At 41.2% G+C, this 23786-nt stretch overlaps 1 protein-coding gene across 1 annotated transcript in view; it reads right to left on the reverse strand.

Annotated features, from left to right (window-relative positions):
* Window positions 1-637: 637 nt before the first annotated feature.
* Window positions 638-23786, reverse strand: part of hk2 (hexokinase 2) — a 28307-nt gene continuing 5158 nt past the window's right edge. The window contains exons 6-18 of the mRNA XM_069682281.1: window positions 22156-22255; window positions 20147-20330; window positions 18640-18801; window positions 17258-17491; window positions 16786-17090; window positions 16535-16683; window positions 14855-14974; window positions 11510-11605; window positions 9401-9500; window positions 9079-9262; window positions 5647-5802; window positions 3949-4185; window positions 638-2661 (exon numbers count right to left, since the gene is read on the reverse strand). Of these exons, the coding sequence (XP_069538382.1) occupies window positions 2517-2661; window positions 3949-4185; window positions 5647-5802; window positions 9079-9262; window positions 9401-9500; window positions 11510-11605; window positions 14855-14974; window positions 16535-16683; window positions 16786-17090; window positions 17258-17491; window positions 18640-18801; window positions 20147-20330; window positions 22156-22255 (2172 nt within the window). The 3' untranslated portion in view covers window positions 638-2516. The remainder of the gene's footprint in view (window positions 2662-3948; window positions 4186-5646; window positions 5803-9078; window positions 9263-9400; window positions 9501-11509; window positions 11606-14854; window positions 14975-16534; window positions 16684-16785; window positions 17091-17257; window positions 17492-18639; window positions 18802-20146; window positions 20331-22155; window positions 22256-23786) is intronic.

The following is a 23786-nucleotide window of genomic DNA, read 5'->3' on the forward strand; positions in this document are numbered from 1 at the left end:
GAGCCCTTATGTCTTGTTAATAATATTAAAGCGAGGATTAACCTTTCCACAGCCATTTTCAGACAACACTGAGTATTGATGTAGTAAAAGAACATAACCTGCAAGTTGCTCTTTAAACCTTGAGCACAGTGGACTTTTTGCTATGAATTGGATAAACCCTTTGAGATGAACCACCTTGTTTTCAAAGGGGATCTGAAACACAATACATGATACAGTATATGAGATAAGACAACACACATACAAAAGCTCTCCTAGGGACGAAGGAAAAAGGATATTCAGTATGCCTCAGACCGTCTGAGGTTATTGTGGGATTCAGTGTTGTTTTAAGTAGGATGGATAGTTAGATGAAATACATTTAAAAATAAATGGCAACCAGTGAAAGTGTCTTCTGGATTTAGGTGTTGGCCAGTTTAACGACTCATACACAGAGCAGTGATGGGTTCTATGAGGACACCTCAAAACAAATCTACAGAGACTATTACAGACTGTGTGGACGAAGGATAGTTTCTGAGGTATTCTGACAACATCTCCATAATCCAGTCTTGGTTTAAGTAGCTGTGATCTGTATTTGTTTCATTAAAAGCAGTTCCACAATGTTTCTCTTTTTTTAACCCGTCTGAATAACAGAGAGAGTGACTCATTCAAAGACAATTTTATTGTGACAGTCTTTGTTTATGGACATTGTTGAAGACAGCAGCACTGTAAGGTAACAATGATCAGACTAAGACAGTAAAAAAAAAATGTACTCCATCTGAGTCCTAATGAAAACGTTCTATAAATATGATATGTTCATGAAGCAAAGAGAAAAGCCGAGTTAGAGTTTAAAAACAGGAAGATTCATGTTCTGATCAAGCCAATCAAACATTACAGCGTAATCAGTCACGTGGATACAATATTGTGATATTTATGGTGTTTGTGAACAACTCCAAACACATTTGTTCACTAAACAAAGATCATTTGGGTTAGTGGTGTTTATGGTTTTGACATAGTATCTCAGGGAAGCTCCTCTTTGATTCACTTATTACATGAACTTCCTTCACAGCTATGACAAATACTGAATGTCTAAGATTGTCAGTTTTTTTTTAATGTTTCTTCATACAATCCAATTTAAATACACAAGAGAAAAAATAAATAAAATAAAAACAAACCAAAAAAAGATCGAACCTTCCAGTATTCTTTTGAGCTCGCAGCCCCGGGAGTGCTTCTAATCCCCGGCCTTTACTTTACCACTGTGGTTTCATTAAGTTCCCCCTTCAGGTAAGCAAATGAGGGTCTCTGTGTTTAGTTTGAATGTTGAACTTATCATTTTATGTTTTCTTTTCACCAGGATAAGCTGGTGGCTGTCGTTAGGCCATACAGTAAGACGGGAGATTAAGGCGGCACAGAGTTTAAGACCTGTGCTGCCATTAAATAACACTGTATGAATAATCTTTGGTTCCATTGTGTCTGTCAGTCAGAGTCAGTCGAGCAAAGCTTTTCTTTCTTTTCATGCTCCACTCACAGTATTAGTCAAATTACTTTATAAGCTAAAGTATTTAATGATTTTATTGAATTGTTGTTTTACGCTACATTGAAAAGTATTGTCTAACTCCAAAAAGTATTTCAATTCAAATTTTGTCTTAAAGTAATAATCTCAAAGATTTTCATGTAAATAACCGTCTGTTAAGTCAGCTATCTATCGCCGAATGAGGTAACACAACGGTGATTGAGCCCACTGATGAAAGCCTTTGCATTTATAGTGTTACAGACTGGGTGTCTGGTGCGACTGTCGTGGAAAAAATCACAAGTGGCGCCCAGCAAGTGACGCGTTTTCCATCGCCCAGCAGTGGTTGGTCTGCCAGAGAGGGCAGGCGGAGCTAAGCGGCTGCTTTTCCGGTCTCTACAAGTTTTGCGAGTAAATCTTTGAGATAATCCCTTTAAATTGGATGTGAAACTAAATTCACTCCTGGTTTAACAAGTTATGAAGCCAAGCCGAAATAAGGATTATAAAACAAAGTTGTAAAAATGCTAAAATCATGCGGATGTGTTTGTTGCTCAGTTCATTTCAAAGATAAGTAAGATTTTTTAAACATTGAACATCTTGTTTTTGGGTGCGAGCAAACAATGTCCCCTGAGCTTCATGATGATTGTTCGTCTTCCTTTGGATTTTATAGAGAAGCACTTAGGGATGTCTCATCTAAAGCTGCGGTACAAATACATTATTTTATTCAGTAGATGATTAAAATGTAATTAAAGGGATACTCGTCTTGGAGGGAACCTTGGGGTTTGAAGGTGCTAAAAAAAGTGTAGAAAAATGAGCCCCACAGCTTGTAACAGTCATATTTCTCAGAAGGTGCTTACATATAAGATGAACAATCATTACTGTATTTGAACCCAAACACACAAAGCAAGTTAGATTTAACAGTTTTAAAGATCTAAACTCAGGTGAAGGTGTGTGGGACTTTATTTTGGTAACCTAGTACAGACAGTCAGTCATGGAAGCTCTGCTTCTACCTGTTCACTAATGTTGTACCCATTCAGTTCTGCCCTCCGCTCTCGATCCTACAGGCCACGGCTGTGATCAGTGCTGCTCCCTTCCCACTGCCGTCCTCTGATTTGTGGAAAGTCACCTCACACTGCGGGGCCAAATCCTGCAGAGTCTCTTGCATGATGCTGGAGAAGCTTTAGAAAGAATGATGGAGAAATGAGATTAATAAAGGTTCATTGTTCATCTCTTTTATTTTAAGCACTTAGTTGTGACATAAGTAGGTTACATTTTCACTATTATTACCACTATGTAACAAACCAATGTTCGAAAAAGACCCACTTCTCAATTCAAGTATCATCATGTCTCATTTTCTATTTCATTATGAAACAATGAAAGGCCCCCTGTGCAATAATAATAACAATCATTATGATAATGATAATAAGAATAAGAATATTAATATAGCAATAACAACAATAATTTAGCCTGTTTTGACAAAGTCTCTAAATGTCAGACGTGACACGGCCAGCCTTCTCACTTTGTAGCACTTTGTACAGTTTTCATCTAAACCTCAGTTCTGTAGACTAAAGGGGGGAATTCATTATAGGACTGCACGTTTTTTGCACCCTCAAAACCTGTGCAAATGACACCAAAAGACTCCGCCTCATTCTTGAGGCACACGTAGAGGGTTAAATGCACCCTAAAGTGTACTGCAGAGCAAACAGCCTCTCTGTGCTCCGGTGGCGTTTGCGCGTATTTAAATGAGTCATTATGCAGACATTCGGGGCAAATTTAGCCCCTTTCTATGTAAATGATCCTCGAGGCAAAAAGCACCTGACTCACAAACGACAGCGCTAACAAGTGCTGTCACACGAGTTTCCAGTGATCATGACGACAAGTCCACCTTTTATGCGATCAAAAAATGTGTTTGTCTGTAAATACAGTCTGTTAATAATATATTGTCATTATTATTATTATAGTTGGGAGATCAATCAGTGCGGGGCTGTGCGAGGCTCAACCCCGGCACACGGGCACACTTTGTCCATGTGTGTGGAGACGGTCTGGAGCCGTTACGCATGACGGGGATTATTCTGTAGACGAGCTGCTGTCGGGTGCTCGTTTAAAAAAATGAAGCTGCGTTACAGTTAAACTAGTAAACACCCGTCGAGTCTGGACTTTACAGTAAACTGTTAACAGAGCTGCGCCCTCCTCATTGATCTGTGCATGGAGTTGAGCTCCATCAGTGTGCCTGCCTGATAGAGCAGCACAGCGCAGCAGAGAGTGGAGACAGCTTCTCTTCACAATCAGACACAAAACAAGAGCAAACTGCACGGATCTGCGAAAAGCCGTGTTTGTGCTTGAATATCAGAAGTGCAATTTGCTTTGTGAATCAGACCTTGAGACGGAGCAGATAGCGGCTGTGGTGCTATCAGCGCCCTCACTTCAGACTTGATTAATAATAGAAAAAAACATGATTTCCTTACTGAGGATGTGTCTTGTAAAGCGTGCCGTCCACTCCCACGGTGATGGAAAGCTGGTTCAGGTTGCGGTTCTGTCGTATCTTGTCGACCACAGCGGCTAAACCAGCACCGCAGAGCTGAGCTGCTCGGCCTGCGACCACAGTACACACCTCCTTCACCAGCACGCTGTCGTCGCATGTGGAGCTGGTGAGGCCCAGGTGCTGCAGAATTGAGCGGACCTGTCGCATTGCCAGACGGTCCCTTTGGGATCAGAGAGAATCACAAGGGTTAGATATATGAAAGAAATGTGCACCTTTAGGGACATACACAAAACTCTTTACCTTTAGAGCAAGTTCAATAGATTAAAAAACCTGCGGTGTATAATTATAATGCAGTAAATTATTGTAGGAAGTCTGGGAACTTTCTGTTGACGTGAGCATCAGAATCTGTTAACCTGTACCCGACGACTCCTGCAGATAAACTCTGAGACACTTTGTGAGGGGAGGAAAAGGAGAGGAGAGGCCTATAACTCATCCATCGTGAACTTTCATTCAACTTGGGACAATTTACACATGAACACACATCTCTGTGACACACAAGCAGGGGGGACAATAGGTGGGTGCTTACAACCAATGTAACACCTGTGCCTTCTGCTCAGAGAATGAATATCAGAGCTCTAGCACTTCTTCTTCTTCCTCCTCTTCTTCTCTTTTTATAGCTTAACAGGTGAAACCCTGGGAATTTCTTAGAAATCCTACCAAGACCATGAAAGGAAAAAGGCTTAAGGCTTAATCTAACCGAAACCATCTTTAAGGAGGAAAACTTGGGAAGTTCCTGGGAAAAACCTCCTAAAACCGTAAAAAGAAAAAGGCTTAACCTTCACCGGAAATTAGTTTAGCAAAACAGACTGACAGCACCTGAAGGAAGGAAAGACTGTGTTTGCAGAAATCATATAGGAATTCATACAATCTTTGAATATAGAAAATGTAGTGATAAATAAAAAATCTCTTCTCTTCATTTATCTGAGTGATGAATAAATAACGTCAGTTTCCCAAAGACGGGCCACGTCCCCTTCCTGCTGAGTGTCTGATCCTCCCGGCTTTCTCCCGTGACAACTTGTTTTTACGTGACAGTAAGGCTGCACAGAGACAGCGGCAGGACCTGATTAAAGATCTCTGGCTAAAATAACTACAGGCCTGCGTGGGTAGCGCCCCCTGGTGACTTCTGACAATTATACACAGACGTGACCTTATTGCTTGTGGAGATATTTTGCACGATTTAATGCTTGTTATGTATACTATACTAGCTGTGTGTTTATACCTCTTATCTCAGTGATTACTTACACTGAGGCAATCAACAGACAAATAACATGATCTGGATCTTTCAGGCAAATCCACGTACACTGTAGCAGGGTGCTAAAGCCAGAGTAGAAAAACAGCTTAGTGAGGCCAGATGATTTGATTAGAGTGTGTGGGCCTAAGCTTCCTCCCCAGGCCTGTTTTATTTATTAGGATCAGTGTAAAAGATTATTTTTCAGCCGTGACTCAAATATATAATAGTTGCACTTAAAGCAAACGCTACGAATATAATATTCTGCATTTCAGTTTAGTCCAGGCTTTTTTGCAGCCTTGTGACTGAAAATGCAAAGCGTCACATGGGTTTGTCGACCACACGGGTTTATTTCAGGAGAGACGGTGACGCAGAAAGCAGTCCGTCACTCACCTTTCAATCTGCGACAGGAACTTTGTCTCGAAGATTCCCCGCGTCTTGAGTCGCTCGGACAGTTTGCCTCTGAACAGCAAACCTTTGGCCGTGTAATCCATTAGCACATTCCTCACTATCTCCCCCAGGTACATGCCGCTGATCATCTTCTCATACCTCGGAGACAGGACACACAAACTGATTAATCCGCAGCCACACATCAGAGACAATTACAATATTTCCATTAGTAATACAATTTATAAAGAATATTGTACAAACTTTAATATCAAACTGAGTGGATTATTAAATTAAGTCAAAAAATCTAATTCAACTCATCATCAGGAATGAAAGCTCTGAGAGCAACAGATGTGTGCTGCAGCTCGGTTGATCCAGAAATGGGTTTAATTGGAATAAATCACCAGGTGTAACCAGTTAGGCTCGATGATAACATCTCCCCTCATTAATGTTACGACATGACATCTCGTGCTGTGCTTCTTTTACTGCTTTTACCCTTTTCCCTTCAGTCTCCTCTCTGCTGCGTTTTGTAACATCTCTTCTCCTCTTGGTCTATCTTCAGACTGACTCTAATCTAATATTGTCTGCCTGTGTCTGACCCACAGACTGTATAAAAAGATGGACGACATGACAGCTCCCTTAAAGTGAAGCCGAAACATTTCGGGCGCCCCCTGCTGACTGGCTGCAGTATAGGTCATAAAGCCCGCCTCCTCCATGTTAACAGATGGGACATGAGGCAAACTATAAAATCAAAATACACGCCCGATAAATTTTTCTCAAACATGGTTTTTGTCATTATAGCTAGTTATTATCATGCTGAATGACGTCCAAGTTTATTTTTAATTAGTTATTTGATGCTGTCAAAATGATGATTGACAGCTCTGTTGACAAATAAGGCTCCTGCAGCCAATCAGTTCCAGGTGAGCAGAGCGGAGGACGATCGGCGAGTGGAAACGTAACTAAAACAATCACTACAGTCATTGAAGTTTCCATACCTGTGAACGTTAACCTCAGACCGACACAGAGAAGCTGTTCTGCTGTTAAACACGCCGGCGTGCGGGATCCTTGCTGTTTGGGTTAGCGGAAGTGGCTACGGCCGCTTCACTCACCGATCTCTACTGCGCAGTCTCTGGCTCCATATGACGTCACCATCGCAAGATGGCAGCGCCTATCACAGGGGCTATTTTGGCATCAATTACGTACAATGGGAGCAGATGGAGACGCGTTGTCCATCTATATATACAGTCATTGGTCTGACCATGTTGTTTGGCTTCTGTCTGTTGCATACCGAGTACACTGTTTTAGCTTTGTTTGTCAAAACACTTTGTAAAGTCTTGTATTAAATGTCCTATATAAATAAACAAGGTTAATATTGATGCACTTTTTAACGTGGAGTATTTCTTTGTTAGCACGTGTCCATATAATACAAGTCAAACAGCTAACTGTGTTTCAGGTGAAAACACAGTCAGTCTGTCCCCAGGTAGCCAAAAGTGGGAGCTTTTGGCAGCGCCTGGCAGCCTTGTTACTGAAGAGACACTGGCAGTAAGTCTATTAGAGAAAAAGTAGACTCATCTTTCATATGAGCTAATGGAGTCAGAGAGTTTATTTCAGTCCTCTGGGTTTACACTTAGTTTATGCGTCTATTGTACATGACCTGCATGCACAATGCCTTCCCTGTCGTGTTCTGCACACACTGTCAATGTCCTCTACCAGAAGTCTTTGTTCTACACCTTGGTTGCATTCTCTTGATAATAATAATTTTTTTTAAAAACTCCATTAGTTATACTCAAGTCTAGGACTCTGCAGTCATGTCCCCTGCAAAAATATATACTTTACAGTGTGTTTTGATGCCGTGAAAAGCTTTCAGGTAAAACGTGAAAGGTGCTTATGCAGACATTAATGAAAATGAAAGGAAAATACATTTTCATAAGCTCACAAGTGGGAACATGGTGTTACAAGGGTCAGAGAACCACTTGTGATAAACTGTGTGTGTTGTAACAGTACAGGAAAATCCACCTGGAATTACATTAGAGTACATCATGTAATAGTACATACTGGAGGCTATTAGTGATTTAAGGACGTACAAGAGGCCTGGGTACTTTTGCAGTACTTGAAAATTCACTGCTATGTTAGAGCCTGCACAGTGCGTCTTTGTTGTTGATACATCTTACATAACATTTTACGTGTGCGATGTTTATGACATGTGATACTGGAAAGATTCACCAATTAATTTCACTCAGTTTAGACTCTGTACTGCTGCCACTTTGGCATTAATTACACAGAGTAACATTTAAATGACTTTTTTTTTTTAGAACATGCTTACATATTTTTTGGGCGTCTCCTCGTTCTTGTAACGATTTAGCCTTGTTTAGTTTAGTATTTCATTTGTGTTCCATTGGTTAGATCATTTCCTGTTTTACTTTGTCACATGTGCTGTGTTCGAAATGCCGTGCTACACTAGCAGTACGTAGTGATTTGGCCAAAATGTAGTGTGCAGTATGCAAACAAAAGCAAAATGTGCAGTATGCCAAAAATTCCCCGGATGTCGTACTGATTCAGAGAAAATCTCCAGTATGAATCGGACCAGTCTACCTCGCCTACTGTATCCCACAATGCATGCTGGAACGTCACACGGCAGTTAAAATGACGGACAGAAAGTATCTATCTGATAGATAGATAGATACTTTATTGATCTCGAGGGATTTAGATGATGTAAGCCCCGTCTGCCTGCCTGCTCCCCTGCTGCCTGTTACTCAGCACCGGGGCCGCAAAACCCAACAAGTGTCTGTGACATTCCAAACATTCGCGGAGTCAGAGCCGTCGAATGGGCTGTGTGAAGTGTGCAACACACACAGGGCCTCGCGCCTCTACAGACACTTCAAAAGTCGCCCGATTCAGCTTGAAAAACCGCAGACCTGGCAACCCTGGCTTCGCATCCCATTTAACTTTGATCAAGAAGCCTGATGCCGCTCTAAAGCTCTGTGTTTATCAGTGAAATATATGAACTACACAGCATCTGGGCATATGACAGCCTGTGGAGACGAAGTTTATACTTTAACTGTGCACAGAAATATGGACGGATCGCAACGTTATTGATTCAGGTATGAGCATCAAAACACACACAGGTCTGCATCATATCTGCTCCTCTCCTAACGGCTGTCTCCTCCCCTGCTGGATCACATTATAAATTCAGAGAAACTGCTAGGATCACACTATGGCTCATATGGATCGCGCCGTCCCTCTCGTCGGCTCGTCCTGTATTAATAAAAAAAACACTTGGATGCAGCCTCCTCACTGAATAAATACAGATACGATCTGTTTGTATTTCTGTGCGTGTGACCGTGATTTATGCACATGCGTGTTGAAACTCCCCCCCCGGTCCGTCAAAAATCTTATTGCTACTGTCTGGTCTGTGTAGTCAGACAGGTTATCCAGTACCTCTGTTTCCCAGGGTTGTTAGAGTTCTCATCGACAATGTGATCAAACTGGGTGCAGAAGTCATCGAGTTCACCGTTGTCACCAAACGCTCCCCACTCCATGTTGATACACATTCGACCGTCATCACCCTCCACCACTTCAATGTTCTGCATTTCCTCCATGTAGCAAGCATTGGTCCCTGTGCCTGAGGTACAGACAGGTGGGAAGGAATGGAAAGGAAAAACATCAGTGCTTTGCTTACACAAAAAGATTTGCATGTTTAAAAATCAAAAAGAGACAATACTGGCTCCCAGAGAAGAGAATCTGAGTCAAACACACTTACCCACGATGAGCCCGACCTCACATTTGGGGTCCTCATAGCCGCAGGTCATCATGGTGCCCACTGTGTCGTTCACCACCGCGACAAAGTTCAAGTCAAACTCCTAGAAAAAGTGACAACAAACTCACTTCTGACTTTTATTTCCAATTAAACAATCCAAATATTCTAATTATAACCAATAAAACTACGATGTATTATCTATGTAATATCATCAAAAACCAGCTGAAGCCTCTTTACATTGAAATCTAACACACTGGAAATACACAGGAAGGCTTTAAATTGTGGTTCCTACCAAGTTTTATTACCTAAATATCAAATGCAGATATCTCATGTTGGTTTGCTGCAGCCTCTTGCACCTATAATCACCTGACACAGGGGATGACTGACTTTGATTCTGTGGTTTCTTTTGTTTTTAAAAAATGTCCTGATTGTATTATTGTCCAGGTTTTGAAATATACAGTATATAACACATGCATATATTGTCCACTTCTATTTGTTGTCCAGTTTTTCACTTTTTTTTTGCTTTATTTTTTATTTTAGTGACATACTATACTAATACTTTAAAAGTTAAAATCAAACTGTTTTCATCAGTGACTTTTGTTATCTCTAAGCCTGACTCAGCCATGGTTCAACCCATAGACTGTATAAAAAGACGACATGACAGCTCCCTAAAAGTGAAGCCAAACCCTCTCTATCGCCCCCTGCTGACTGGCTGCAGTATACATCATAAAGCTCGCCTCCTCCATGTTAACAGATGGGACATGAGTCAAACTATAAAATCAAAATACACAGCAAATACATTTTTCTCAAACACGGTTTCTGTCATTATAGGTAATCCATAGGTAATTTTTCTGACAAGTTAATTTCTAATTAGTTATTTGATGCTGTAAAAAGGATGATTGACAGCTCTAATGACAAATCGGGCTTCTGCAGCTGATCTGTTTCTGATTAGCAGAGTAGAGGCGGAACGGCGAGAGGAGACGTAACTCAAACAATCACTACAGTCAGTGAAGGTTCCATACCTGTGAACGTTAACCTCAGACCAACACAGAGAAGCTGTTCTGCTGTTAAACACGGCGACGTGCGGGATCCTTGCTGTTTTATTTCCGGTAAGTTAAGTGTGTGTGTGTTTTGGTTAGCGGAAGTGGCTACGGCGGCGGTCCAAATGACGTCACCATCGCCTATCACGGGGGCTATTTTGGCATCACTTTCGTACAATGAGAGCAGATGGAGACGGGTCGTTCAACTACAGTCATTGGTTCAACCACACAGGTGGTGTCAGTTATTTTGGCAGGACAGATTTCTGTTGAGGACTGTGAACAGACTGACTTTTAACATCCCCCTAAAAATCTTGTTGTACAACCTAATTATCAACGAAAACAATGTCTATATTGAAAATATTATTTGTGACTAAATAATTATTAGTGCATGAAACAGATCCATAATGGATTAGTCTTGTCTAGATGTTGCATTATGCAAAAGGCAAACAGGGTTAAAGTCAGACCCGAAAGTGCTCCGAATAAGAATTATTAATGAACTGAGTGCCTGGAGATATCCTCAAACCTCCCCAAAGGGACTCGATTCATCTTGTGAATAATGAGGGAAAAGGCCTTCTGGCAGTATTCTGACTTAACCTTTTGTTGGCAAATGTTTAGTACCTTGATTTGTCGAATAAATTTAACCTCAATTAATTCTTAAAGCCAAGTTTCTTAATTAAATCCTCAGCAAGTGTTTTATGTGGATTATGTGTGTGCCATTTATGTAAGGTCTATTAATCTAAAGACCCTGAAAAGATTATACTTTGCTCGGACGTGAAGACGATTCGTGAGGAAGAAAGAAAGACGGGGAACAAAGTTGTTGACTTTTAAACAGATAAAACCTTTAGGAGAACTGAATTAAAATACAAATCTGTAAGGAAACAAACTTTATCAGTGTCAACATTTCAACTCAGTTCCTCCTGACATGCAGTAACAAGCAGATCCCTGCTCTTCTGAGCTCTTTAAATGACAACAAGGAGAGCTGCCTGTAGACCCTTTGGACAGACATCTTATTATATTCTTCAAATGTCAACACCCACAGGCCACATGTCTTGATAATATAGTGTGTACCGACCTGTCTGCGGCGGACTGCATCTTTGAGTAACATAATGACATCCTGCCCCTCACAGCCGCTGGCCTTGAAACCCTTTGTCCACTTCAGGAGGATGCCCTAGACAAAAGCACAGCTGTGATTTGTTGTGGGAGTGTGGTTCTGTGTGTTCAACGGAAAATGGCTTGTCTGAATGCAATATGTGTGAGGGTCACTGCAGTAGCTGGTAAGAGTCTCCATTATGCGTGTGTATACTACATTATAAATAATAAATATCAAGTGCTTTGATTTTTAAATTGAAAAATGAATGTTGTTTACCAGTAAAGCAGAATGGAAATGTTGCTATATTTATACATGAAGAATGCACTGTGCTTTCCTGAAGGCCACTGATTAATAATATTGCACTTTCTGCAGATGTTTGCACAATAAAAAAAAAAGCAGCAGATTTTCCGTTACACTATGTCCTTAAGCTTTTACATAATGTTCAATAAATCAAAGTGCAGACACATGTGGTCCGTGAACATGATCTCATGCACATAAGAACATAACAAATTACTTGGCAGGAACGCTTGATGAACGTCCCATGTGGTGGGCTGTGTTTGAATTTTGCGTCATGTTTTTAAGCTGAACAAACAAGCAGGTTACACAATCACATACACAATACACTCAAATGAGTAAATCATTCCATAATTTAGACTCTTGAAGTTAAAGAGGGGGCGATTCAGGGCTTAGTGCAGCACTTCTCATTGCGGTGATTAGCTAAACAATACCCCCCCATTGTTGCCTGATTCTTTCAACTTCTAACTGCCACAAACTCTTGTTAGTAATTTATTTCTAATTAATGTCATTGTGGAAACTAATAAGATTTAGGCTGCCACAACAGAGTACAGTCCAGACTGGCTTCCCAACCAAAGACACTGATACTCCTGATGAAAGACGAGAGCCATATAGTGTGAATATATGGCTTAAAACATACTCGAACACAACAAGCCAATTATGGCAAGTTCGCTTTAGATCAAACTCCTTCTCCTGAAAATCCTTGTGCACAGATTTTTCATGTATAGTGGCACAAACAATTTTGAGGAACCTCTGTCCATATATGCCAAACAAGTATGCTAATTCTAGTGCTCCCTGCAACATATGTCTGAACTAAAACATTGTTTTTATTGGCTTTCGAGAGGAAATTACAACTAAATGGGGAATTCACAAAAGGACTGAACAGGTTTTGCTAGGGATAGACCGATTATCGGCGCCGATATTCGGCATTTTGACGCATATCGGCATCGGCCTTTTTTTTTTCTTTTTTTTTAATCCAACGGCCGATAAGACATCAATTTAAAACTGGGTTATTTTGGCTCCGATGCAGCCGTGCCTCTCTGTCTGCAGTCACTACTCTGTCTGCAGCATTGTCCCACCCACAGCACTGATTGGTTACACTCAGAGCCATGGCATGGGTAACAGCCGATCAGCAGTGAAAGCTGTGCATGCAGAGTGCTCACACACACGGCGGAGAGCAGAAAAAGTTCATTTCTTTGCAAATTGTATTTAACTTTGTTTTATTTACTTAATAAAACTTCAGGAAGTTATTTATTTATTTATCTAAATTTTCAGTTAACTTTATAAGAGATGCTGCTGACCCTCGGAACTCCCTGCGCTTTTTGTTTGTTTGTTTAATAAACATATGCTTAAAGGCATTTAAACAAAGTTAAGTGTTGGAGTTTGTATTATTCAAAATTTTGACGCCAATATTTTCACTTTTACTGCCAATGAATATCGGCTCCAAATATCGGTTATCGGCCTCCTTGACTGCTAATAATCGGTATCGGTATCGGCCCTGAAAAAACCATATCGGTCTATCTCTAGCTTTTGCGCCCGCTAAACCTGTGCAAATGACACAAAAAGACTCCGCCTAATTCTCCAAGCACACGCACGAGTGTTAAATGCACCCCAAAGTGTCATTGTCCAGACATTCTGGGCAAATTTGGCCTCTTTCTATGTAAATGAGCCTCGTGGCAAAAGCACCTAATTCACAAACACCAGTGCTAACAGCACCGCACAGTAAGGGTGAAAATATATAATACGCTGCCGTTACCACCAGCTCTCTCAGGCGGTAACTGCAGCATAGTGTTATAAGTGCTGTCACGTTCAGACTGTATTTGTCTGTACATACAGTCTGTTAATAATATATTGCCATTATTATTATAATCAGGAGAGCAATCAGTCCGGAGCTGTGCGAGGTTCAACCCCGACACACGGGCACACTCTGGAGCCATCACACAGGACGGGGATTATTATCTGGATGAGCTGCTGTTGCACGCTTGTTTAAAAAATGAGGCTGCGTTACAGACAGTGAAGCTAGTAAACACTCGTCGAGTCAGTAAACTTTTAACAGAGCTGCCCCCTCCTCTTTCTGCTCATCATTGATCCGTGCATGGAGTTGAGATCTGTCAGTGTGCGCTCAGCTACTGCCTGAGAGCGCAGCAGAGAGTGGAGGTGCAGACAGCTTCTCTCCACAATCAGACACAAAACGAGAGCAAACCACACGGAACTGCGAAACTTTATGGGTGTTTGCGCTTGAATATCATCAGTGCCATTTACTTTGTGAACCGGACCTTGAGACGGGGCAGATAGCGGGTGCAAATGAGGCGCAATTTATGGTTCTACCAGCAGCCGCAATTCACTCTTAGTGAATTCCCCCTGAAGTTAATCTAAGAAAACAGTGTTTATTCAAACTGTGAAAATTCTATTTCCTTACTGTCTGCATCACTTTGTTGCACTCAGGAAGCACTACTCCTTTGCTTTATTTATGCTTCATCCATCTTTGTCTTCCATTAATATTGCTGGACTCAACTTGCTTTGCAATTCCCCTCTCTCAAGGCTCTTTACCCGTTCCCTGCTTCCCTCCAGATACACAAACACAAGCCTCATACGTCACAAGACAAATGGCCTGCATGGGCAGGTGAGTGTATGGTGTGTGTTTTGAGTGTTTTTCTTTTCGAGTGAGAAGCGAGCCATAGAGGTACCCAAGGGAATCGAAACGCCAAAGCCCTACCTACAAGAAGCTGCAATAATATATTGAGTATATTTTCGATATATTGTCCAACCGCTACCTGTGGTTATTCTTGTTTTGGGCAATGAATACAAACAAGAGATGCACGTCTTTCTTTACTCACACAGATGAGCTTCACGATTATCTATTAACTAGTTCCTGGAAGTCCACCAGAAGACAGATGAAAGAATAAATACATCATCTATCAACTTACTATGATCTGAAGTTCAGCTAAGTGTGCAGTAAATCAGGTAGATTCCACCTGTTATCATGTATATGATAGCCAGTTTGAGGCTGATTAATAATGAATCAAACATTACCTGATCCAGTTTGCTTTGACGACAGGGAAAGGAGAACGTAAAACCCAGAGGTAACGATGCCCCTCTCATGCCCCTGTATTCCAGAAAGTCTGCGATGCAGTCCACAATGTGGTTGAAAAGCTGTTGGAAAAGGACAAGCAGGTTAAAAAAATGATGTGCCATCTCCACGAGCTACTTAAATGCAAATGTATACAATAACATATCTGATAGTTTTACAGTTTGTTTCATTCATTAAAGATTCAGGATTTGCAACTCTTTGCAGTATAAATGACAAAGACATCATGTACGCAACATAAATCCAAAAGAAAGCATAACATATAAAACAATCAACCTGGAGTTAAATGCATTATACATTGTTCCACATGTTGGATGACTTTTAAACCTTAAATAGCAATGTGTGTGTGATAATGAATTGAGACAAAGACAACTGATTACACTTGACTAAACGCGGTATGACTAAAAAATCTTTTTTTTATATTCTGCCAGTGTCATGGTGTATCACAGTATTTTTTATCAGCATTATATTGCAGTATAACAAAATGAAAAGGTACTCTTTCACATCAATGCGTTTTCATGTACATATAAACAATTAACAATTATCCTTAAATACGAGGTGAAATGAAAAATGTCATTTTAATCCTTTTAGATCACATCCCCGGTAATGTTGTGCATCTATTTGACAATATAGGCAAAAAAATATACAGAAAATCAATTTCTTCGTATTCTCATATTAAAATCAGATCATTTTTTCTTCCGGTAAAACTAAATTTCACGCGTGCTTACGTAAGTTAGCACCAAACAATTTCAACCAATCAATCTGCAACATTTAGCCGCAGAGCACCAAGAACGCTCGGTCAGTTAGCTAGCTACTGCGCTGTGGAGAACGTCTGTCTACGCCCACTTCTCAGCGATCAAATCAAATCCCTCTAATGACATGTCCCGCCTGCACGTCCTGTTTCACTCGGAAATACGTCACGATACGGAAGCTAGATACTCTCGAAATGCCGTTTCAGCTCGACTTTAAAATTATTTGGGACTTTAAAGTCTATTTTCTTTTTTACAAAACAAAAATCTCCTCCTACTTTTACCACACTTGGTTCAGCGCCTACAAATAGACTTGTGGCCTGCAGCTGGGTTACTTTTGATCTACCGTTTCTAATGGAAACACACATCCTACTTCCTGTCGCCAAACGCACAACCCCATGCCGTGTGTGCACAGCAGGTGAAGCCGCTGAAAGTAAACACTCCGCGGCACCTCTGCTCCATTAATGGTCCGTTAATGTGGCCACAGTGTGGGATGAAGTTCCGCTAATAACAGGGACACATTCACTGAAAAACCAACTGGCGTAACTGCGCGTCTGACTCAATCATCACGCCGACATTATATATGACTGCTGCAGCGTTGTGCGCATGTTTACAGGCAAGCACACAGACACACACACACACTACATGCAGAGCGTCAGGTCTCTGTGTGCTCTGCGGAAGAGATGCACTATGTGATATCAGAACAACAGATCAACATTTGTGTTTATCGCGGTAGTGGCAGAACGTTACAGATATACCGCCCAGCCCTAATTCAATCTCACAAAAATGGCAGAGCTTCCTTTAGGGTCTTTTTTTATTTCTCGTAATCACTTATTGTGAAATTTTAAAGTACTTGAACCTGGTTTGATATTTTACCTCTTCCCCTGTGCTCTGCATGGTCTCCTGTGGGATACTGTAGATCTTTTGCTGCATGTCCACAGTGTGTTTCTTTCCACTTCGCACTTGCACCAGCAGCACCCGAAAGCTGGAGCCTCCAAGATCCAAAGCCAAGAAGTCGCCATGCTCTGAGGGGGACCACAAGGACAAGAATCCAGAACACATACATGAACCATTTTAGTAAAGATGAAAGAAAAGTGAAGTTGAAGGTGTTTTCGTCTTGAAGCTACCTGTTCCATCTGGTGTGGATCTCACAAAGGTGGGAAGCATCTTAACGCTTGCCTGCTCATGGGTTTGCTTTGACAAACCTCGCACCATCTCCTCACTCATTCGATTCTTCACCTCCAGAAGCTGTTCACGGCTCAAACGCAGGGTGTCAAGGATGCGCTGACGCTCGGCATTTTGAGCGGCAAGACGGTAGGCTACTGCCGTTACCATGGCGGCACCTTTCCCACTGCCACACTGAGATTGCAAAAAACGCACATCACAGTCTGGCACCAGTCGACAAACCATCTTATGGAGCCTCCGGGAAAACCTACAAAAAGAGGATTTTATTTCAGTTTTGTTCAACTCTATTCAGCCGAGACTCTACGTTGATAATAACTGCACAAACCAGGCCTCAGTGCTCAAGTGTGTGTGCGTGTGTGTGTGTGTGTTTGTAAGATGCACAAACTAGAAGTGATGGTGGTCCGGCACACGTACTCTTTATGATTCTTGTAAACAGAGCCGTCCGCTCCAATGGTGGTACGCAGCTTCTCAGCTGCTTTGTTATCCCGGATCTGCCGCAACACTGCCACTAGAGAGGCAGCACACAAGTGTGCGGCTCGTGTCGACACTATTTGACACACCCTCTGAGTGGCGATGCAGTCCTCAACCGACGGGTCCAGGCCCAGGCCTCGGAGCACCTCTTCAGCACTCAGCAGACCTTCTTCATCTCTGCAGGCAAAGCAGAAAACAAGCCATTCACTGAACCTTTGATTGCTAAGTGTGATTAGAAACAGATTAAGCCGTGACTTTAAATTAAGATTGTATTGCTCCAAAGCCTTTAACTAGTACTATTCTCATAACTCTTGAACAAGCAAACAAGTGCTAACAAGCGATAACTACTGTTTAAGTGTCTCTGGATGACTACAGTATACGAAATGCCTCGCAATCTCGAAGATCTCAATGTCGTTCTCTTTGGCGACTCCTGTGGCGACAAAAGGGTAATTGCCGGAGCACACTTCCCAGATATCCAGACAGTGTTGCATGTGTGACGTCCACGGTTGGCTCCCTTTGTAACGGTTGTAACTCTTAATTTTCCTTCCTTTTAATTTGCCTTCATCTGAGCGTCCAATTTGTTTCTTTTTCTTTGGATTTCCACTCATTTTTGAAGTTGTATCTGTAGTCATTAGGGCTGTCATATCATATCGTTATATTATTTTTTTTTACGTGATAAGCAAGTGTCATATCAAAGATAACAAAGATGTAACTTTGCTTTTCCTGTTCATTTTAGAAGCACTCACCTCGGCTTTGAATCAACACGAGCATGAGAGGCCTGTCTGTCCGTCTGTTAAGTATTTAATTCACACAGGATTATCCAACAATAGGCTTTACCTTGTGGTTATTTCATATGGACTAATTATTTGTTAAATTACAAGAAAAAAAGCCATATTGATATATCGTTATCGAAAAATGAAAGTCCTGTATCGTGATATAGGTATAGATTTTGGCCATATCACCCAGCCCTGGTAGTCATCCATCTTTTCTTTGTTTGTCCAGCCATAGTAGATTACGTTTACTCGCAACACTTGCAGAGACCGGAAAAGCATCCGCTTAGCTCCGCCTACCCTCTCTGGTAGACCAATTACTGCTGCGTGATGGAAAACGCGTCACTAACTGCGATTGCATTTGCAGTATTCCAGACACCCGGTCTGGAATACTGAAAATGCAAAGGCTTTCATCAGTGGGCCACAGGCTCAATCCCCATTGTTACCTCATGTGGCAATAGATAGTGACTTAACAGACATTTATTTAAATTAAAATCTTAGAGATTATCACTCTAACTCAGTTTCTTAAACACACCATTACAAACACAAACTTACTTGTCAGTGTCAATGGTAAAGATGTAGCTGGTATTGAAGCGTCCACTTGTGAGGAGCTGTGCTGTAGTCTTGCCCTGAAACAGAAGCTTCTCTTTGGTCATCCTCACCAGGATGAGACGCACCATTTCCCCCATGTACATGCCGCTGATCATCTTCTCAAACCTGCATGCAAAAACGCACAACATTTATTATCACACCTATATTTACTAAAAGAGATCCCTCTCACTCTTCTGACACAAACTGAGATCTATGAAAGCTTTTAGGAGTGAGACTGACGTTTCACATTTTCCTTATCTCTACAGGATTAAATGCTCAAATCTCACAAGTGATATGCAACACTGCAGATAACTTACAACTATGAGAAGTTGACAGGTATATCAGAGAAGGTCATGAGTTACAAAAGAAAGCGTGATCATTCTTATTAATCAATCAGCATCACAGGCGTATAAGAACCTTCAGAATCATTCATCAGAATCAATTGTCACAGACACAACTGCAGGGACACAGATCTATTGAACTTCACCTTTCATTATCTTTAGAGGAGAAAGATTTCAAAGGCCATTATCGACTGAAGAGGGAGCCAGGGCTGCAAAGCTTATACTGTATGTTTCTTAGTACTTGTCAGTACACGCCCTGCATTCCCTGGACAGGCTTGTGTAGGCAGCCTGAAAATAAGGAACTGTAATAATCGAGAAAGTCACATCCTGATTAAAGATGAGTCCACGATTCCTGGGCAGGCAGATAGGCAATTATTAAAGTAACTATGTCCTTTGACATTTGGTTTCATCTGTTAATTTGTATAACTTGTGTCCTTTGTTTTATTATCTACCTTTTATGGTGGGCAACAGATTCAAGCGTCATTTTTGAGGGACTATATTTGACAGTTTAGTTGAGATATGGCATTGAATTTATAGTGGACTAACTTTAGACTAAAGGGAGGAATCGCCTGATGACAAACACCTTCAAATGAACTGAACTGACTGTGACTACATGTGCTTACTTCCCACACCAGACCTACAACACTCGCGGCCTCTGCAGCTGCACCATACCACACATAACCTGTCGAACACTGCTCTGGGGGAAAATTAGAGGGCAACAATACAGAAATCAATTTAATCAAGCAAGTCAATTTCACTGCCACTGGGAATTATTATTGACTTCTTTATATATCTGGACAGAACTGGAACTGAAAATACCATCGAGCATAATTGTTAAACACAGTATGAAAGAACATACAATTTAATGGAGTGGAGTTTGCATGTGAGTGTAGCATGACAACGTTGTTGCTGTGGAAATGAACATTCTGCTAAATTAAGCATAAAAAAATTATACGTATTATATATCAAAAGCAGCTACGTAAATGAAAACATGAGCACACAACAAGGAGCGCCATTAGAAGATTCTCTATATGAAAATCTCTAATACAAGCCTGTCTGCAGTCAAGTGAAGCCATAACCAGAGGATGCATCTTTTGTACCTTGTCAGATAATCTCAAAAAGACACTCACAGCTGCTTGCCCGGGTTCAGAGAGCCCGCATCTATTTCTCGGTCAATGTCAGTGCGCAGGTCCTCCAAGGCACCGTCGTCTCCGAAAGCACCCCACTCTGTATTCACACACATCCGCCCCTCGTCACCGTCCAGCAGCTCAAGATTCCTCATCTGCTCCATGTAGCAGGCATTGGTCCCGGTTCCTTCAGGGATCCAAAAAGATCAATTCTATCAGATTTATAATAAGTGGATTAAATGTATCCCCCCAATCAGAGCAGACGTTGTATGACTCCACCAACTACTCATGCTCCCTCCCCTCTTTTAGGACACAATAAAAGCGTAAGCTCCCCTAGTTCTTATGTGAAAAGTTACATCTTTAAGAAGTTGTGTTATGGGCATATGTAAGAAAACTAATGTGTAAACTGCAAATGGTAAAAGTGAATGTTGAATGATGGCTGGTAGGGTGAACATCTAAGTTCAACCTCTTCATCCCGGGGCCTCTAGAGCAGGGGTGGGCAACCCTGCTCCTGGAGGGCTCGTTATCAACCGACTGAAGCGTCACAGGGGATTGGTAACGAGTGAAACATTCGAATCAGGTGTGTTAGAGCGCGGAGAAACCTTAAACATGCAGGAAGGTCGCCCTCCAGGAGCAGGGTCGCCGACCCCTGGAATAGAGTGTATCTCTGGAACCAAAAGGTCTATATGAACAATCTTGGTATCACTATAAAGTTAACCCTTTAGAGATTTCTGCAGTGGTGTAAGAATCAGTACAGATGTCACTGGGTCAGAGTAAATAAAGATGGAACATATTTTAATTATTTCATTATGCTAACAAAACGTAACATTTTCAGAGTGATTATCCCCTTTGAAATGATGCAGCTGCCTACACAGACCTAGAACATCTGAACATGGCTGGTGCCAATAAAGTGCAGCAGAGTAAAGTCAGAGAAGTTTTAGTCGAGCCATGTTCAGGCAGAATCTCCGAATTGGCCATTTGGGCACATTTTGGCACCACCTGTGCCATTTGAGATTTCTCAGACACCAAACGGTATAACTTATTTAACAAGCTTTACACAAACTTCTTCTGATTAAAACGGTATGTCATGTGAATATACGTATATACACGCACGTTAAAATGCCCTAAAATCCATGTGCATAAATGTGTTCGCTACCAGAACACTTTGCCCAAAGATACATCGAACTGAAGAGGAGAGACTGTCAGACCGACCTGTTGAACCCTAACTTCTTTTAGTGTGAACTTCAACCACAAGGGATCAAACCATCATTATTTATATTAGAAACGTCTGTGTTTCTCCAATATTATGAGTCAAATCGTCAGCTGTGAGGCAGGGAGGTAAACAATCAGGCAGCTTCGTGAGCACCAGATGGGAATACGAAGTGTACAGTGTAAACTAGAAATCTGTAACATATCAGAACAACAGGTGCAACAGCAAGATGAACCCACTAATGGCTTCATAGACAATCTAGCTGTCGCACACAAAGTGCAGGTGCTTCCAACAGATTTTTACTGCAGGAAATGTACGTGAATCACGTGCAATGGCCTTCAGTCACCAGATTCTTTTATTGTCCGTGAGTAAGTTTATGACAACCCCACTAACAAAAGCACACAGTAAATAGTGACTCACATTGTGAATGTTGGTAAGCCCTATTGTAAAAGTTTCCTGAAAATCTGTTTATTGGCTTTTGTTTTTTTACTGTCCCTTTTTATTCATTTTGATACATTGTCTTTTTTTTCCTTTCTTTTCTTCTGTTCTGTTTTCCTACACATGCTCTGATTAAATTATATAAACACAACGATAAAGGGGTAGGAATAGATACGGTTTATTAACTTCATCCTACACCCTGTCGAACAAGGTATGATTCTCTATGTTGTTATAGAGCTGTCTTTTTAATTGTTTTTCTGCCACAGCACATTGTATATTTTATTTATTTTGTTTTCTTTTAACCTGTTCGAATAAATAAATAAATTAAAAATTAAAAAATGACATTGAGCTGGACTGGACTTACCCACGATCAGGCCGATTTCACAGAGATGATCGTCGTAGCCGCAGGTCATCATGGTCCCCACCGTGTCATTGATAACAGCTAAAATGTCAACATCAAAGTCCTGCCAAGAGATTTAATTGTAAACATTAAAACCACCATAGACTTTGTAAAAACTTAGTAAAGTGTCATGATACGCAATACAGCAACAGTTCTTCATATCACGACTTCTTACATTCAAGAGGGTAAAAAAATGGGTCATAAATTTGGACAACACGATCAAAACTCAGGTATCGTTTTGAATGTAAAAGTTTGTGGTTCTTTCATTGGATGAGAATTATCTTGTTTGGTAATAACATAAAATATTTGAGAAATGAGAAAGAGTCGCAAATATAAGTTTCTCAGGTTTTTGACATGGATTTTTCAACAGTTAAGAGCGATAAGAGCGAGGATAAGAGCTGTCAATCTTCCTCTTCAAATCCAGTTCCTCATTATTTTAAATGGTACATTTTTAGTTCATTTTGTTTAAGCTAAAATCGTACCCTTAATAAATATTTACTATTCGCTTATACATTGTATACACAGGCAAATGCATTTCCAATTTCACTCTGGGAATGTGTTTGTTATATGTTCTGTCCACTCGTCACAACCAGTCCTACAGTTGCCTTGTCTATTTCAATCTCTCAGCCATCAAAAAGTACTGTGATAACCTAACTCCCGATAAGCTAGAGTCATTTTCTTTAAGTAGGTAGTTTAAATTCATTAATATGGAGACACTATGATTCATTTTGTTCATAACACAGCTGAACACACCTCGCACACAGAAAAGAGATGGCAGGCCTATCTCAGTGGTGCACATGTAACACCCCTTACTCACCTGGTACCAGTTTCATTGATTATATTAGAAGTGTTGCAGAAGCTACTCTAAGATGGAACCCGTACAGTACAGTGCATATTTAATGTAGCCAAAGCGTTATACATTTATACACGTTATACATTTCCAATATTGTTTCACCTTTCAAAATATTTTAAACTCTCAAAATCAATTCGCACATCCCTGATGAGGATACACTGTAGCTGGGATAAATAACAACATCTCTCACCACCATTTAAAGCTCATGGCACCAGCTCTCCTAGCTGATATTTCGGTCAGTTGCAAAGGAGGCATGTAAACACAGGCTTAAGGTCTTTTCCGACGGGGATGTCCCTGCGCTCCGCGAGTAAACACCAGGCGCTCTGCGTGTGGTAACCATGGAAACGGCTTCTGCGCACTACCGTATCCCTGTCGGTACAACTGTATTTTCTTTACAGCTAACGTAACGTATAGCCCGGCTTTAGTTAAAAACTATGATACATTACCTGAAACATTCAGTCTAAAAAGGTGGTTATAAAACTCCGGGAAGTCACACACAGCAAGGATCAGTCTTTCATCCATTGTTTTTCCAGTTACTACAGCGTGACACGTAGAAAAAAGTTCAAGCACTGTCAACTCTGGCAGTGGGCGGGCGTGTGCGTGTGTGGGCGACGAGCACAACCGCAACAATTTCACGGGATCGCGCCTGCTTGTCAGATCGCCCTCGCGCCTCCCTACCTGCCGCCTTTCATTGAAAATGAATGACAAGGCGTGTCAATCGCCCCCGACTGAAGCTGCTTAT

The sequence above is a fragment of the Semicossyphus pulcher genome, unplaced genomic scaffold (assembly GCF_022749685.1).
Source record: "Semicossyphus pulcher isolate SPU_LCO1_2020_fin unplaced genomic scaffold, fSemPul1.0.p SCAF_6, whole genome shotgun sequence".
Lineage (NCBI taxonomy): Eukaryota > Metazoa > Chordata > Actinopteri > Labriformes > Labridae > Semicossyphus > Semicossyphus pulcher.